Source organism: Artemia sp. Qi Xiang Cuo, chromosome 4 (genome assembly GCF_049724085.1).
Source record: "Artemia sp. Qi Xiang Cuo chromosome 4, ASM4972408v1, whole genome shotgun sequence".
NCBI classification, from domain to species: domain Eukaryota; kingdom Metazoa; phylum Arthropoda; class Branchiopoda; order Anostraca; family Artemiidae; genus Artemia; species Artemia sp. Qi Xiang Cuo.
The window spans coordinates 44,759,413-44,776,089 of record NC_142797.1 but is presented as its reverse complement, the minus strand read 5'-3'; the positions used below and the strand labels follow the sequence as shown (position 1 = coordinate 44,776,089).

Sequence of the window (16,677 nt, the reverse complement as noted above, 5' to 3'; positions counted from 1 at the left end):
TGGATATTGAGCCTACGCTATGCCTAGTACTCGGTCTACTTTGATTTCCTCTGCTGTTATATTCTCTTAATTCATTTTCTGAGTCTATTTTCTGTATATTTATTTGTCCTGTATATGTATTATCTCTGACCGTCGACTCCCCTCCATTTTGCCTGGCTTCTGAGGGGTGAGTTTGTCTCGGTTCCCGCGTATTTTCATATAATATGTTTCCTTCATTTTTCTCCTTCTGTATTACAACCTCCATATCCACTTGGTAACCTTTCATATTGCCGGGTGTGCTCCTTCCCGATTTTATTATTTCTGTCCCCATCTCTGTTTCTCTGTCTGAGTATCGTGTTTTTGGAAATAATTCTTCTTGATACTTGGTTTTAGTCTCATTGCGTTTTTCATGTGCATTAATTTGGGACCTTACCGTCTTTGCGGAAGATGCAAATGCAGACATTGGGTAATGATTGGCCATTTTATCAACTGACAAAAATGGGGTTTCGCTTAATGGTGAATTTTCTTGAATATCCCTAGCGGAAGTTTCGTATGAATGCAAATATGAAATGGCTTTACTTTGTGTCACAGTGGTAATTTTTTTCGAGTTAATATAAAATTCAATTAAGTCCTCTCCTTGTCTAGACCTTTTTTTTCTATTTGATCCGTCCGACATCAATCCAAAATTCAGCTACCAAAAATCACTTTAATTCACATCAAAGTACTTCCTTGAATGGTCAAATTTACTTCTGGTGATATCTCAGGAAAAATTGTTACGTTTCAATTAGCCGACAGTATCTAACAAGCTCATTTGTCGTGAAATATTTTAGTTTTTTAAGCTTTCATTTCATGTTAGGCAACGGCCCATCAAGTTTTGCTTAATATCGTGTAAATATTTTGTGTGTTAACCACACTTGTTTTCAAATTTGCCGTTATCCTTATAGAGCAATAGTCTATAAGGATATTTTTATTTGCTAATATTTTATAGGCTAATAATTAAGCCCAAATCTTTGGAAAGCACGTATTCTTTTAACTATCAGTGCTCCTGATAGCTCCACTTAGTCGCTGCCACCAGTGTAGGAGACTCCAAAGTCACCAGAGTAATCTGGGGGTGCCAAGTTTGTGGCAAAGTTGAATCAGTGCCACTACTGGCTGTCGTTAGAGAATACCTTTGTTTACTACTTTTCGAGGGGAGAGTAAGGGCCACACTGTTTGGTCCGAGGTACTACTCTCTTTTTCACCATAATACCTCCAAATGTTTCTTTAGAGGGGAAACTGACCCTCATGTTGATATTACAATAATGGTACTTCTCAAAGCGCTTTTCTTACTCTGCCAGGATTCAGGGAAAAATCTCATACAGTAGTAGAAATTCACTATTTTACTCCAATGTCAACTTCGACAAACTCTCAACACTAACTCTAAACACAGGCTCTAAACGTAGACTCTTAAGTCTAAAGACGAACTAACTACGAAATCACTGCATCCATGAAAAGAACTTGCCTCGGGGTGGGTCCCAGAATAACACTGGCCAATCCGATAAATTAGAAGTTCAGGTCGAACTAGCTTTTCCCATAAAATTAATTTTCAATGACCCAGATCAGCCCGACAGAAATAGAATTTTAACCAGTATTTTATTCCTTGTGAAATAACTGCCTTGGCAACGATAATTTAGCTTGCACTTTAAAATCACACTATAAGCAAATGTAAACAAACAGGAAGAGGGTCATTTTTCTGAAAAGAAAAAGGGCGCAGCCCCAACTCCTCTACAATAGAGTTCTCTGATATTTTGGATGTGACCGTGTAATCTTCATTAAGATTGCTTACCCTTTTGTGGATGTTTTTTTCGTTTTTGACAATGGAGCGAATTTTCTGAGGTATTTAACCTCTGGTGGTTAACTTGAAACTTAAATAATTTTTAAATCACCTTTAAGAGTCAATTCTTTAATGTATTGGTTGTCATGAAAATCCTCACTTTGAGTTTCAGTTACTGTTAGCACGAGCTGTTACCATGAACGGTTTGACAGGTCAATAGAATAACAAGGAAGTGGCTGATATCTACTGGCAATGATTCAATGTTTCTCCTGGCAAAGTTTTTTTTTTTTTTTATTATAACTCAGGAGAGTTTGAAACTTTGACATTTAGTGTTCAGTTTTATAATACTTGCTCAGCTTCATAAATTTTGACAATAAAGCTGTTCTTTCACCATTTTCTAATCCAAATTTGTTTTGACAGAGTGGCCAATAGCTTTTTTGGTCTACTATTGCGGTGGAAAGGGTTGTATTTTTGTTTGAAAGTAATTCAGCTTTTGATCTTTTTCTGATAATTTCACAATTAGAGCCAACTTTTCACAATTTCCTGCATTTAGTTTTACTTTTTTCTATTTGCCATACTTGGTTTTGGAACAGATTTTCTCAAAGATAATTTTCTCTTTTTATTTAGTTAAGAAAGCTGCCTTAGAGCTGGGTCGACTCTGACTGAGCTTGCAGAGTCACGCCACTCTCTCCCATTCAAATTAAACAACCAGCGACACCAAAAGTCGAACCCTTGTCTATATGGACAAAGGGTCTGAAGTCTAGCGCGCTAACCACTAGGCTAGGACGGCTCTAGGCCTAGTCAGTAGACCTTATGTGTGACTTGTACAAAGAGATAATCTAGCTAGGTGATAACAAGCTCTTAGAACAAAGAACCAGTCCGAACTTCCTCGGACAGAAGGATCGTAGTCAAACGAGACCTGTACTTCAAGAAAGATTTGAGGAGAAAGGAATTCCCATGGATGAAGTTCGTCAACTTTTTTAGTTTCACCCTGAAGGTGAATTCAGAATGTCGTGGGAAGACTTTCGATTGGGTCGAATTTTGGGTCATCCTGGCTATATGGTTATGAGTAGTAAGTGAGCGAGAGGGAATGATCGGTATATATATGTTTAATATTCCTATCAACATGTTATGAAAGTAGTCAAAACGATAAAAAGCAGTCAAATGAGGAATTTTACAGCTAGCTAATAAGAGTAAAATATTTGGAATAATAGTGGACAAGGAAAAATAATCTAAAAGAAAAAAAAAGTGAAAAAAAAATTTAGGGGGGGGGGGGTGGATAAGGGATTTATATAGCCTAGAATAAAATCTTAATGCAATAAAAGGTGGATTAGACTTTAAAAAATGTAGGTGTCAAGATCAATCTCTTGAGGAGCTCAGTAACGTGCAGTTCCAGAACTTTTTCAATATATATCTGTGTGAGATGGATTGAGGAATAAGTAGGGACTTCGGAAGGAAATAGTTTAAGATTTCCGAGTTTAAAAAGGGTACAGGACCCATGAAAGATATCTTGGGTTCTGAAACTAATCAGTATAGCCTTTGTGAAACCCAAATAAAGATTGTCCTTTAGCACGTTTGAAGCTATTAGTTCAAAATATTTTAAAAGATAAGGCACTTTTTCCTACATAGCTTTCTTCAATCCATGAATGCAGTCAGGGTAATATCTTCATTTAGTTCTGCTTTGTTCTGATGCGTCTTGATCACACCTTTATAGTTTTGATAGTTTTGAAAAAAAAATTTCATCACTACAACTCAGGTCGCATATCGGATTTTATCTTTGAAAGCGAAATCCCTTAGGTTGGAGACATACTTTTGAAAAACAGGCGCATTGTTCAGAAAGATATTGCTGTAAAAATTTCTGAAACCTCTTTATTTTGAGGCTATGGGGTCTGTTCGTTCTCTTTCTTCTTTTACAAAACTAATTGACTACTACTAATTAGCTAAATCAAGTTTTTTATTTCGACGGTCAGGTATAGAAGAGTTTAAGCCATTATTGCGAAAATTAAATAGAAAAGCCATACTATGATAAAACTTGCCAAGTTTCCTTTCTCTTTATTTTTGGTATTTCAGCCATATTTAAATGTTCATTTTGTGTTTGGTTTTGCTTGCAAGGATGAATACTGAAAATGCAGCTCGTAAGAGGGGCCACAGGCCTTTTTTTGTAGTCGTCTATCCTAGTAGCACAACTGATGAAGCCGAACTTCATTCCCGACACGCGATTAATAACTGAGGCACATCCTAGTCTGATCTGTCGATCCAAAGGTGAAGATTTGTAAATAATACTGTGAGTTTTTCTGTGATTTTAACACTCACACTTGTACTACAGAAGCGTAAAATTGAAATGGTAAGAAATAGGTTTGAAAAGCTTCTGTCACCACTACCTTGTTACCAATTTTCGCTGTCTATGACTAAGTCTTTGTATCTTTTTTTAAATTCATTTCAGAGATAATGAAACTTCTATTCTAAGCTTCAGTTTTTAGTGATTTTTAAAATGAAACGTAATAAATTTTATACCCTGATTAGTCAGTAAATAACTTTACGCTTGAAAGTTAACAATTCTTCAACACGAAAAATTGCGAACGCAATATATAATTCGTCCCGTTTTCATGCGTAGTTCACATTTTATCCTCAAGTTTTACTCTAGTTTGGCCTTGCCATTTCTTTCTAGTATGTGTTTTCATTGTTTGGTTTTGAGCTTGAAATTGAACGTCAATAACTTTCTAATATCTATGCCCAATGAATATCTACTTGAAACATGTTTAATAAAGTCTCATAATTGTTACCGATACGATTTAAAAGAGCAAGCACAAACAAAATATACCAAATGTCCTTACAATAGTATTGGGATGGGACATAGAGCGGATTGGGATTAGAATAAGAATTGGGAAAAAATATACCCTGCTCCACGATCCGTCTTGGCTAGCGAAAAATAACAAAAAACGACTTTGTTGGTTTTGTTGCCTCCTTCTGCTCGCTTGGGCTTTCGACCCTTAGCAACGGGCTTGAGCCTTTTAGATAACCGTACCGAACTTTATAAGCAAAGAGATCATCCTTAATAATTGAATTTTGGTCATTAAAACCCTTAAGATCTCAAGTGTGACTGTCCTGAATCAAAACACACATATTAAGTGTTTCACGGCTCATTTGTTATTTCCTCTAAAATTAATGTTTAAGAGTTCTATTGTTTTTGTTTTGTTTGTGTATGATCTGTAAAATGAATGATAGATCAAGTTGTTATTTGGTAATAGATTTATCGATTTTTCTTTTAGCAAAGCCTATTCTAAGAAAATTGCCACGGGTCTGGTCCTATCTGTTATTGGGGATGCATGTATAGTTTGGCCAAAGTTATTTATTCCTGGAGCTCTTGCTTACATTTTGGCACATGGTGTATACGCATCTAGTTTTGGGTGGAAACCACTTTTCCTAAAGACAGGCATAGTTCTTTACTCTGTAATTTTAACCAGTAGGTATTTTCAAATATTCTCAATGCTTATAGCTTTGTTTTGTTTGTTATAAATTTTTAAAATATTTCCCGCACAAGTAGTTTTTCAATGAAAAAATAAAGAGATATTAAAACCAGAAAATAGAGTGATGTAATAGTCAAAACTTGAAACGAATAAAAACTAATATCAATGAATAAATGAAGCCCAATACAAACAGAAACTAAACGATTAATCAGATCAAATGTAATGAATAAATTAATCCTAAAAAGAACAGAAACTTAAATTAATAAGCAAGTCAAAATTCTCAAAACTTCTAAATGCCTTGAGTGTCATTTGTGTTTTGTTGAGAATGATATTTGTTTTCCTCACTCTGCTTTATATTTGTCAAAATATCCACAAAAGAAAAGAAAAAAATCAACCCAAAAAACAAATAAAAATTAAAATATTTTAATTATATCAGTCAAAATATAACAGGCACCAATATAGATGAATAAATACACATAAAACAAGTGAATATTAAATTGAATGCTCTGGTCTAACTTAAAACGAACAGAATGTACTGCAAACAGGGGTTTGGCTATTGCCACCCTCCCTCTCCCTTAACATTTGGCACAATTTTCTACGCTAAAACAAGACGGTGAATATGCTGAGTCGTGGACCTGATGCAGACGCATATTAATTCTCAGTCTTCTGTTCCTTTAATGAGATTGGATTTATGTTCCTTTAATGGGTGCCATTTTATTTTCGACTAAAAAAAAAAGAAAGAAAGACACTCGGCAAGCATAAAAGTGTAGAGAAAATGGTTAAGAGAACTTTTCATAAAGCGTTTTTTTCCAAGATCTTATTTTTTCAGAAAATGTTTTGAAAATAGTGCTATAAAGCCTAAAATTTGAACTTTTTTGCAACTAAAGGAATTTTTGTATCCCACCCCCCCCCCCCCTAACCACACAAAAGAAATCTGATACTTTCTAGAATTTTAACTTCGCTTATTTCTATTGATATAAATTCCAGTTTATGTCTGTACAGGAAAAGCTGTAGCGATGATTTACGCCAAGCTACGAGTGTCTTCAAAAACAATGTCTGTTTAAAAGTAAAAATTTTCTGTTTGTTCTTTCTTGTCGGCTATTTTTAGTCATGACCTGAGGGTGACGTTGGCTTTTCTTAGGATGAGTACATAACCTCATGGAATAATTGTAGCTCTTTTCAGAATTACATCAGAACCAAAAAATTATATTACGTGGCAAAAGTTTGACCCTTTCACGGACTACAAATTCTTTCTATGCCATCGTGAACGTCAATATTTTATCCCCCTATTTTTTACATTGATAAATTAAATTCCATTTTACAATGAAATTAAATTCCTAATAAATATTTCGACATTGGTGAAACATTGACATATAGCATAAAAATGACGTCATTCTAATCCAATATTGAAATGACGCTGCTCTCATTTGCATGATTTTGGATTAAGGCGTAATAGTTCCAAATATAATAAGCTTGATTAACACAAAATAGCCAGATTTTAGATATCTCGGTATACATACCAACTCATGTCTGCTTTAGTTACAGTAAAAAAAAACAAAAAACAAACCTTTAGCAAAAATTTGATCCATATTGAAAAGATCCGTTACGTTTTTTTTTGTTTTTTTTTTTTACGGGGGGGGGGTATTCCAAGTAATTGTCATTGCTCTAATGTTTTACATACTATATCAGCAGTAATAAAATTGCAAAATGCCAAGTTCAGGAGTTCTAAGCTGAAAAAAAGGTTGTTTTATATCCACGTTATGATGCAATGGTTTCCGAACTTTATTTTTTCACGGATCCTTTAAAAAATTTTATCATATGGCACCTCCCTTCTATTTCAGAAATGCTACAAACACAAAAAATAGTAAAGAAAAATTCATTAAGATTAACTCGTATACACAAGAAAAATTAGTGATTTCCTTGCTTTCCTGGTCAGCTCTGCTGAACATTTAGAGTCTCTGGATTAGGAATTTGGTGTTTCACATGTAGAACATCGGAAATCACTTCTGGTAGTAATTATATTAAAAGTCCTGTTCGAATGAACCTTAATACTGAAAAATAAAGTTCGCCCAGCTAGCCGCCTTTCTAAAGTGACCGACTTTTTATTTAATCAACTGCAAAAGTTTAGCTCCAAAATGTATCTACGTTTCTCTTGTTTCGAATTTTCTTTGATTTGAGAAACCTAGTGCAAATACTGAACAGATGATATTACGCTTGTCTTCGATGCAATTTCTCGCCAACTAGCCGATAGTATAAAGTTGTTTAAATTTAACTTGAAAAAATATTTAAAAGTACCATTTTAGGACAAAAAAAAAATGCTGTCAGGTAATAGTATTAAAAAGTAATGCTTTCACAGACGGTATTCAAGAAGTACTATATCGATCAAAAAAGACTAAAAGTAGAACTTTGGTGCTACCCGTGGCAACCCTGGTTAAATTGAAGTCAATATTGTCTGGATTTTTGGAGAGTATTGTCGTCTAGACAATACAGTCCATACCGAGCAGATATATTTCTGAACTGTAATGTTTGCTACAGCAAAGTCTAGTTTCAGTAGCATAGTAGTTAATTTGCACATATCTGTTGCATATTATATTACTTGCATGTGCATTTTTTTTTTATCAATCCTGTCTAATATTCACGCCTCCCCTTAGAGTGGTCTATGCCTCCCTATGGAGGTGCGCCAACCTATTTGGCAAAGGCTGTTATTGTCAATTTCTTTACGATTTTTGGGGAACTTCACTGTCTGTATACGATTCAACTTTTTGCATTTTAGTTCAAGTTTAGTTTGATAAAATTGCTTTACCTAAGCTAAGTAGATTATTTGTGAGAATACGGGTCTCAAATTGTCAGATATTCATAAATGATCGTGTTGCCAAATAAAGCTTCTGTTTTCTAACGAAAGGCATCTTAGACGGTGTTGATAATTTTTAACCAACCTTGAAAAAACTTCCTATTATGGACTACATTTGCAATAAAATACTTCGGGTTTAAAAATAAAATTGTTGCTGTTCTTCGAAAATCTGTATTACAACAGACTTCTAAAAGACATTTCTTTATTCTTTTATTGGATCTTTTTAGCTGTATCAGCAATGGTGACGCAACTAAGCACTGGCCTTATATTGGCTATTATATTATACGCATTGTTGCTCACGACTATGCTGTGGCGTGCTTTTGCTAGATGCCTTGATTCACCAAATCTATGGAAACTTTCAGCACTTTCGGGAGCACTGTTGTTCCTAACATCAGATATTATTTTTGGAATTCACCTTTCTTACTTTCAAATTCCTCATGCAGAGGTGAGTTTTTCATTTTGTTTAGGAGAATAAGTTATTGGTTAACACTGTCTCTATTTGAATCTATTTTAAGCTCCCGCTGCTTGTAGTTTGCAAGTGATAGTAATAACTGATCTTTTTATAGTAGTCACCTAAGGAGATTTCAATGGAAAATATTGCACCGTCGTAAAGTGAAAAGACGCCAGTTCTGATAGTTAGGCTTATGCTTTCTTGAGGCATTCAGCAGGGCGCGTCCACACTCATGAGTACCTCTCCCTCTCCCAATATCGGTTTTGCACCAAAACTTGTAGGGTCTAAATATCCCATATTTTAGGAATTCCATTGCAGAAACCAAACAACATTTTTTTTAGTCCATAGTTAAAAAACTTGTAGGGTCCTTAAAAACCGATTTTGGGAGGAGAGGTACTCATGAGTCTCGACGCGCCTCGCTGAATGCCTCAAGAAAGCATTATTCTAAACTATCAGAACTGAAAAGACGCCAGGTTTTTCATATACAGAATAATTTCTGTTCATTTTAAGTTTTAATGTCGCTCCTTAATTTCACTTAAAAGAAAACAGTTTTTTTTTATTTAATCCCTTTTAGAGACCACCTATATTAAGAAACAAAAGACATATATTATTTGACGGAGAAACCAGCGACATGGCTGTAAAAGTGGGCATCTTAGTGATTTCTTTTATCGTGACAAGAAAAGTCGAAAGGATTTTTCTAGGGGGGAACGACAGTGAATTTCTACAATGGCCTTGCCCGTATGCTCCGTCCCGTGACTAGGTCAACAATTGCTCATACCATATAGCCTACAATTTAAAAATAGACATCTTCAATTTTAATAATTGTTTGTATGGAGGGTTTGCTAACTTTACACGAATCTATCAAGCAAAAAAGGATGTTCAGTCATGTTGTTATAACTAATAATTGTCTTTCGACATCTACTTGGTATATGAGTATGGTTCTTAAATTTTTGTTCACGGTTAGTCCATCACTATATACTTTATATACTCGTCTTCTTCCACACATTTTAGTATTAGGCCAAAATTAAAAAAAAAAATCCGCACAAGAAGTTTAGAAAAAAATTCCGCAAAAGAAGTTTTCAGAGAAAAGTAAAGATCTACATTCAACCAAAGATGAGCAGAAATAAATTCTAATAGCGTTTCAAGCGTAAAATTACCATAAATTGTCATCAGTAATTAAATGAAACCGAATGGAACAGAAAATTACAATAAATAACCAAGTCAAACTCAAAGCGAGCAGAAACGAAGAGGAGTAGGGCTGACATCCCTTGTGCCTTGGAAAGACCAGGACAGAATTTGCACTTGAACTGAAAACAATCTCTATTTCGAGCTTTGTTTTTATTTCACATAACGCCGAAGAAAAAATTATCATAACTAAGATTAAGGAAAAAAAACAAATGAATGTGGATTGACCGTTTAATATATATAGGCTACTGATATTTATTCCTGAAAGTCTTAATAATTTTGGATCTATTAAAGTTAAAAATAGAAAAAAAAATCTAATATATTTTTTGTCCAGTAAACTGCAAATCCTGCTCTAGTCTTACTCCTTAGTATGTTTTTTCATGAGAATGGTCCTTATATTTGTACCCTAAACTTGTTTCCTTTTTCTTTTCTTTTTTCCAACTTAAATATGTACCAGATTTAGACGTTTCTGTTGTAATTTCAAAGCTGGGTATATGGCGTAGGGAATTCTGAGGTATGGCTTGGGTGCGCTTATTCCCTCATTGTCTTATACGATTTTTCGTTCATCATGTGCTGTTTTTTTATTTGTGTTTTTCATTATTACTCCGTCTTCACACCCTTTTTGTATCTGTATACTCTCTCTCTCTTTCTCTCTCTCTCTCTCTCTCTCTCTCTCTCTCTCTCTCTCTATCTCTCTCTTTCTCTCTTTTTTTCTCTTTCTCTCTCTCTTTCTCTCTCGGTCTTTCTCTTTCTCTCTCTCTATCTCTCTCTATCTCTCTCTCTCTCTCTCTCTCTCTCTCTCTCTCTCTCTCTCTCTATCTATCTCTCTCTCTCTCTCCCTAGCTCTCTCTCTCTCTCTCTCTCTCTCTCTCTCTTTCTCCCTAGCTCTCTCTATTGTGAAATCTTATAAATAATTGACAGTATGTCTTGTATACCATAGAGATTCAATATATTTACCGGGCATTTACATCCGCAGTGAGGATTTTTTTTTTTTTTTTTTGTTTAGGGTGCTCAGTATGATTAATACAGATTTTTGTTAATTTCATGTCTTTTTTCAGTTTGTAATAATGGCAATTTATTATGGAGCTCAACTTTGTATCGCACTAAGCTGCGGTGAAATTGTTTCGCTGAAAAAAGAAACGTAATATTATGGCATCTTATGGATTGTCAAGAGTAGCTGAAGCATAGAACAAGGCTTTACACATCTTTTACATCTTTACTTTGTTTTTATTTGTTAAATATATGTACAAGTAGACCAAGTTGGTGAAACTAGAAATCATTGTGTCATCTCCAGGGCCTTATCCAGTTTTTTTTTTTTGGGGGGGGGGGGTTGTTACAAAAGTATTTTTTTTGGGGGGGAGGGGTCACAAATAAAACGCATAAAAAATTTGTTTATATTCTTTTTTGTTACGTTTTTACGAGTCGGACAAATATTTCATAGGGGGGGGGGGGGTAAAACCCCCCTTCCTGAACACGGCCTTGGCCACCCCCAGCATTAATAAATATAAACTAGGGAAACTAATTAAAGGGCTGCAATAGACCAAGAAGTAGGACTACTTGTTTTTCCAACCCATTCTAGGCATACCTCGTTTTTACACTGAGTCATGACTTAGCTTTGTTTTTTCCGCCGAGTCCCCTGAACGTGCTCTTTTTTCACCCTGTTAAGATATAACTCGTTGTATCATAGGCAGGGTGGCCGGCGTTTACCGCCCCCCCCCCCCCAGAAAATACTCCCGCCCCCGCGGAAAATACCCCTCCCCCCAAAAAAAAGAATACCCCCTCCCCCCTGTGGAAAATAAGGCTTTCCAAATTTGAGAATTTTATTTGAGTTTTATTTTTTTAATTTCCATAGGGGGATGGAATTTTGGTAGCGCAAATGTATTTCTAAAGTAACGAAGAAACAAACAAAAAAACTGGTATGTTCTCGAATTTTACACAGCGTAAACTCGAGTGAGTGGCGCATAATACACAAGTACCAAGGGGGTATATGCCTAGAACCCATAGGATGCGCAATAGCGCTGCCTAAGTAAAGTACGGTGTTGGCACAATGTATTATTTTTTTTACCAGGGCACTTCGTACCGAAGGAGTTGTCGTAAAAACTTCGAAAATGTCTCATTCGATTGGATATTGGAAAGGTTTGTGCCCTGTTTAATAGTCGAAAGTGATTGCAAGGCAACTAACACCCCTACCACGCCCACCATTTCCCCAAACACATCCAATCAAAATTTTGAGAAAGCCATTTTTTTTAACGTAGTTAATTTCAAAATAGAAATTTTGTTTTAAGGAGGACACTTCCCACAGCCCTCAAGGAAAGGGTTGTAAGTTATGCCCTGGGGGCATATAATGTTTTTATAAAAAGGGTTGTCGTAGAAACTTCAAAAAAGGCTCGTTCGATTGGAAATTCAAAGGGCTAGTGCCTTTTTTATAGCCGAAAGTGATTGGAGGGCGACTAACCCTCCTCTCACGCCCACCCTTTCTCAAAAAGACATACAAACAAAATTTTGAGATAGTCATTTTGTTGAACGTATTTGAAAGTTCTGGAAATTAGGTCGTTGAGGATGGCAACCCCCCCCCCCCCACCCATAGCCCACAGGGCAAGGGTTGTAAATTATGCCCTGGGGGCATATAAAGTTTTTTTTATAGAAAGCGTTGAGAAAGCGTCGTAGAAACTTCAAAAAGGGCTCATTTGATTGAAAATTTAAATGGGTATTACCATTTTTAATAGTCGAAAGTTATTGGAAGGCAACTAAAACCCCTTCCACGCCCACCACTTATCCAGACACACCCAATCAAAATTTTGAGATCGCTATTTTGTTCAATGTAGTTGAAAGGAACTGAAATTATATCAAAAAGGATGACACTCCCCCCACAGCCCTCAGGATAAGGGTTGTAAGCTATGCCCTGGGGGTATATAAGGTTTTTATTGAAAGCTTTGTCGTAGAAACTTGAAAAGGGCTAATTTAATTAGAAATTCAAAGGGTTTGTGCCCTTTGTAATGGTCGAAAGTGATTTGAGGGCAACAAACCCCCCTCTCACGCCCATCTTTTCCCCAAACACATCCAATCTAAATTTTTAGATAGCCATTTTGTTCAACGTAGTTGAAAGTTTTACAAATTCGGTCTTTGAGGATGATAGCCCCTCAGAGCCCTTAGGGCAAGTGTTGTATGTTATGCCCTGGGGGCATATAAGATTTTTGTAGATATTGATATTGTAGAAACTTCAAAAAGGGCTCATTCGATTGGAAATTAGAAAAGCTTTTGCCCTTTTTAATAGTTGAAATTGATTGGAGGATAACTAATATCCCTTTCACACCCACCATTCCCCCAAAGACATCCAATCAAAATTTTTAGATAGACATTTTGTTCCACGCTTTTAAAAAATCCGGAAATTATGTTTTTGAGCATTACATTCCCCCCATAGCCCTCAGGGCAAGGGTTGTAAGTTATGCCATGGGGGCATATAAGGTTTTTATTAGATAGTGATGTTGTAGAAACTTCAAAGAGGGCTCATTCGATTGGAAATTAGAAAAGCTTGTGCCCTTTTTAATAGTGGAAAGTGACTGAAAGATAACTGGCACCCCTCTCACACCCACCATTTCCCCAAACTCATCCAATCAAAATTTTGAGATAGTTATTTTCTTCAACGTAGTTGAAAGTTCTGGAAGTTAGGTCTTTGAGGATGACAACCCTCCCCCAGCCTTCAGGGCAAGGGTTGTAAGTTATGCCCTTGGGGCAAATAAGGTATTTATTGAAAGTCTTGTCGTATAAACTTCAAAAGGGCTCATTCGATGGGAAATTGAAAGGGCTAGTGCCTTTTTTAATAGTTGAAAGTGATTGGAGAGCATCTAACGGCCCTCTCATACCCACCTTTTCCCCAAACACATCCAATCAAAATTTTGAGATAGCAATTTTGTTTAACGTAGTTAAAAGTTCTGGAAATTAGGTCTTTGAGGATGACAACCTCCTCACAGCCCTCACGGCAAGGGTTTTAATTTATGGCCTGGAGTCATATAAGGTGTTTACAGAAAACGTTGTCGTAAAAACTCAAAAAACGCTCATTCAAGTGGAAACTGAAAGGTCTAGTGCCCTTTTTAGTAGTCGAAAGTGATTGGAAGGTTTGACAGTTTTATAGTTAAGATCAATATTGATCCAATGTAGTATTATTTTTTCTTCTTTTTTTTGTTTAGACCAAGGAACTTCGTATTGAAGGAGTTCTCTTATGAACTTCGAAAAGGGATTATTCAATTGAAAAGAGAAAGGGCTAATGCCCTTTTCAATAGTCGAAAGTGATTGGAGGGCAACTAGTCCCCCTCCCACGCCCACCCTCTCATTTGCCCATTAAATTTCAATACTAAATGTTGCCAAGATTAAATCAAAATGCACTGTGTTAATGAGAGTTCTCAATAAGGCATCTCAGCAATATCCCAAGAACAACTAAGGGTATTATGTTCAAACTTTCGGGGCTACATCTGCTCTTAAAATTTTACCAAATCGAAATGGCGTAAGTGTATGCAAGCTATCAAGGAAAGTAAACATATTTCTTTGCGAATGGTATCAAGTTTACTATTTCAGGTCAACTAGAGGAGGTATGAACATGAATTAACAACTACTATTTGTGTCCAGATTTTTAAAAGGGTGTATGTTGTTAAAAATTGTTGAAAATGTTTCTCCAGCATACGAATAGAAGGCCAAACTATAAAGTCTTAAAAAAACGAAAAGCTTTAAAGAATTATTTTCTTTTTCCCTGAAAAGACTATGTCAACATAAACCGAACAGAAATTATTCAAAAAAACTTTTTCCACAAAGTAAGTTTTGAAAGAAAAGTAAAGAACTCCATTAAACCAAAAATGTGTAAAAATAAAATCAAATAATCTACCAAGCATGAAACTACCACAAATCAGCATCGATAAATAAATGAAACCCGAAACAGACAGAAATTACAATAAATAACCGATTGAAACTCAGAACGAGCAGAAATTAACATGAGTAGGGCTCAAAACCCCTATGCCTTCCCAAGGCCAGAAAAAAATTTGCACTTTACAAATGAATGTGCATTGTCAGTGTAATATACATATACTGATATTTATTAATCAAAGTTTTTATTTATTTTTGTTTTGTTTTTTTGGTTTATTAAAGTTATAAAAGTAAAAACATTTATATTTTTTCAGTAAAGTACAAATTATGTTTTGGCCTTGGGAAGTCATAGAGGTTTTGAGGTTTTGAAATCACATGACCCGTGTGTTTCAGGAATCGTTCTGAAAGAATTGAGACAAAAAGTCAAACTTTGGCGTAAAGAGTGGTATATTGAGCATGAGACAGTCTCCCTCATATAAGGATCGCTCCTTACTTTCAGTAGAAAAAACTTTTATTTTAGTTAATGTTCTTTTATTGGTTTTGCTATTTTTTTATCTTTTTTTTAATTTTTTTTTTTTTTTTTTTTTTTTTTGCTCCTGACTTTCAGCAGAAAAAACCTGTTATTTTTATTTAATTTCTGATTGTTTTAAGATAATTCCTGGAAACCTGCCCCCTCCGTGGAAAATTCCCTCACGGAAAACTTCACCATAGAAAGTTCTTTTACTGAAACTTCTTCCGCTGGGAAATTACCCCTGGACAATTCCATCCTCGCTGCAAATTCTCCCAGAAAATTTCTTACTTACCATTCTGCCTGAAAAATACACCTTAGCATACTTCCATTTGAAGAAAGACTTGTTTTCATTTAATTTCTGATCTTTTTAAGGTTATGGGTGAATCCCCCCTGTGTGGGAAATATTTCCCAGAAATCCCCCACCACCAATAGAAAGTTTCTTCAGCAGAAAATTTCCCATGGAAAGTTTCTTCTGCTAATAATTCCTCCATGGAGGGTTTTCCCCTTGAACCCCCCCCCCCCCGGTCAAAATCTCCCATAGAATTTCAACTCTGCGGAAAATTTCCTACGAACAGAACCCCTCAAAGACTCTCCACTAGTAAAATGGGATCGCCGACAAGAAAGCAAGACAAATAAAACGAACTTTATATACGAATTCTGGTAAATTCCCCCGTGTAAAATTTCCCCTGAAAGATTCACCTCCGAAAACTTCCATACCAATTGGAAAGTCTCCCCGTAGAGAATCTATTCCCAGATAATCTCCACCCGCCCCCCCTTGATAAATGTCACTATACTTCCCTATAACAAATACTATATACAAAGAATGAGCAAGTTTCATAGCTTGTGTCCTCCGGTGGCTCTGGGATTTCATCTCCAAAGACATATTTATTGTACGTTTCAACTCTACTGATAAAATGGCTATCTAAAAATTTAGATCAGACAACTTTTCGGAAAAAGAGTGTGAGAGGGGGCTAGTTACTATCCAATTTCTTTGTTTACTTGAAAAGGGCACTAGATCTTTTAATTCCCGTTTGACCGAGTCCTCTACCGATATTCTAGAATCACTGGTCCGATACGATCACCCCTGGGGGGAAAACAAAAGAAATAAACATGAATTCGTGATCGTTCTTCTGGCAAAAAATACATAATTCAACATTTTTACAGATAGGAGCTTGGAATTCCTCCACGGAAAACTTCCCCATAAAAAGTTCTTTTGCTGAAAATTCTTTTACTGTGAAATTACCCTGGACAATTCTATCCTCGCTGCGAATTCTCCCGGAAAATTTCTTACTTACGATTCTGCCTGAAAAATACGCCTTAGCATACTTCCATTTGAAGAAAAACCTGTTTTCTTTTCATTTCTGATCTTTTTAAGGTTATGGGTGAATCCCCCCGTGTGGGAAATATTTCCCAGAAATCCCCCTCCACCAATAGAAAGTTTCTTCAGCAGAAAATTTCCCATGGAGAGTTTCTTCTGCTAATAATTCCCCCATGGAGGATTTTCCCCTTGAAACCTCCCCCCCTGTCAAAATCTCCCATAGAATTTCAACTCTGCTGAAAATTTCC

General features: G+C 35.8%; 1 protein-coding gene across 3 annotated transcripts in view; it reads left to right on the top strand.

The window, feature by feature from the left end:
• Window positions 1-11,005, top strand: part of LOC148953154 (lysoplasmalogenase TMEM86A-like) — a 33,059-nt gene extending 22,054 nt beyond the window's left edge. For all 3 annotated transcript variants that reach the window (XM_089087554.1, XM_089087552.1, XM_089087553.1), the window contains 3 exons: window positions 5,062-5,255; window positions 8,338-8,555; window positions 10,805-11,005. In XM_089087554.1, coding sequence (XP_088943680.1) covers window positions 5,062-5,255; window positions 8,338-8,555; window positions 10,805-10,891 — 499 coding nt within the window. In that variant the 3' untranslated portion in view covers window positions 10,892-11,005. The remainder of the gene's footprint in view (window positions 1-5,061; window positions 5,256-8,337; window positions 8,556-10,804) is intronic.
• The last annotated feature ends 5,672 nt before the right edge of the window (window positions 11,006-16,677 follow it).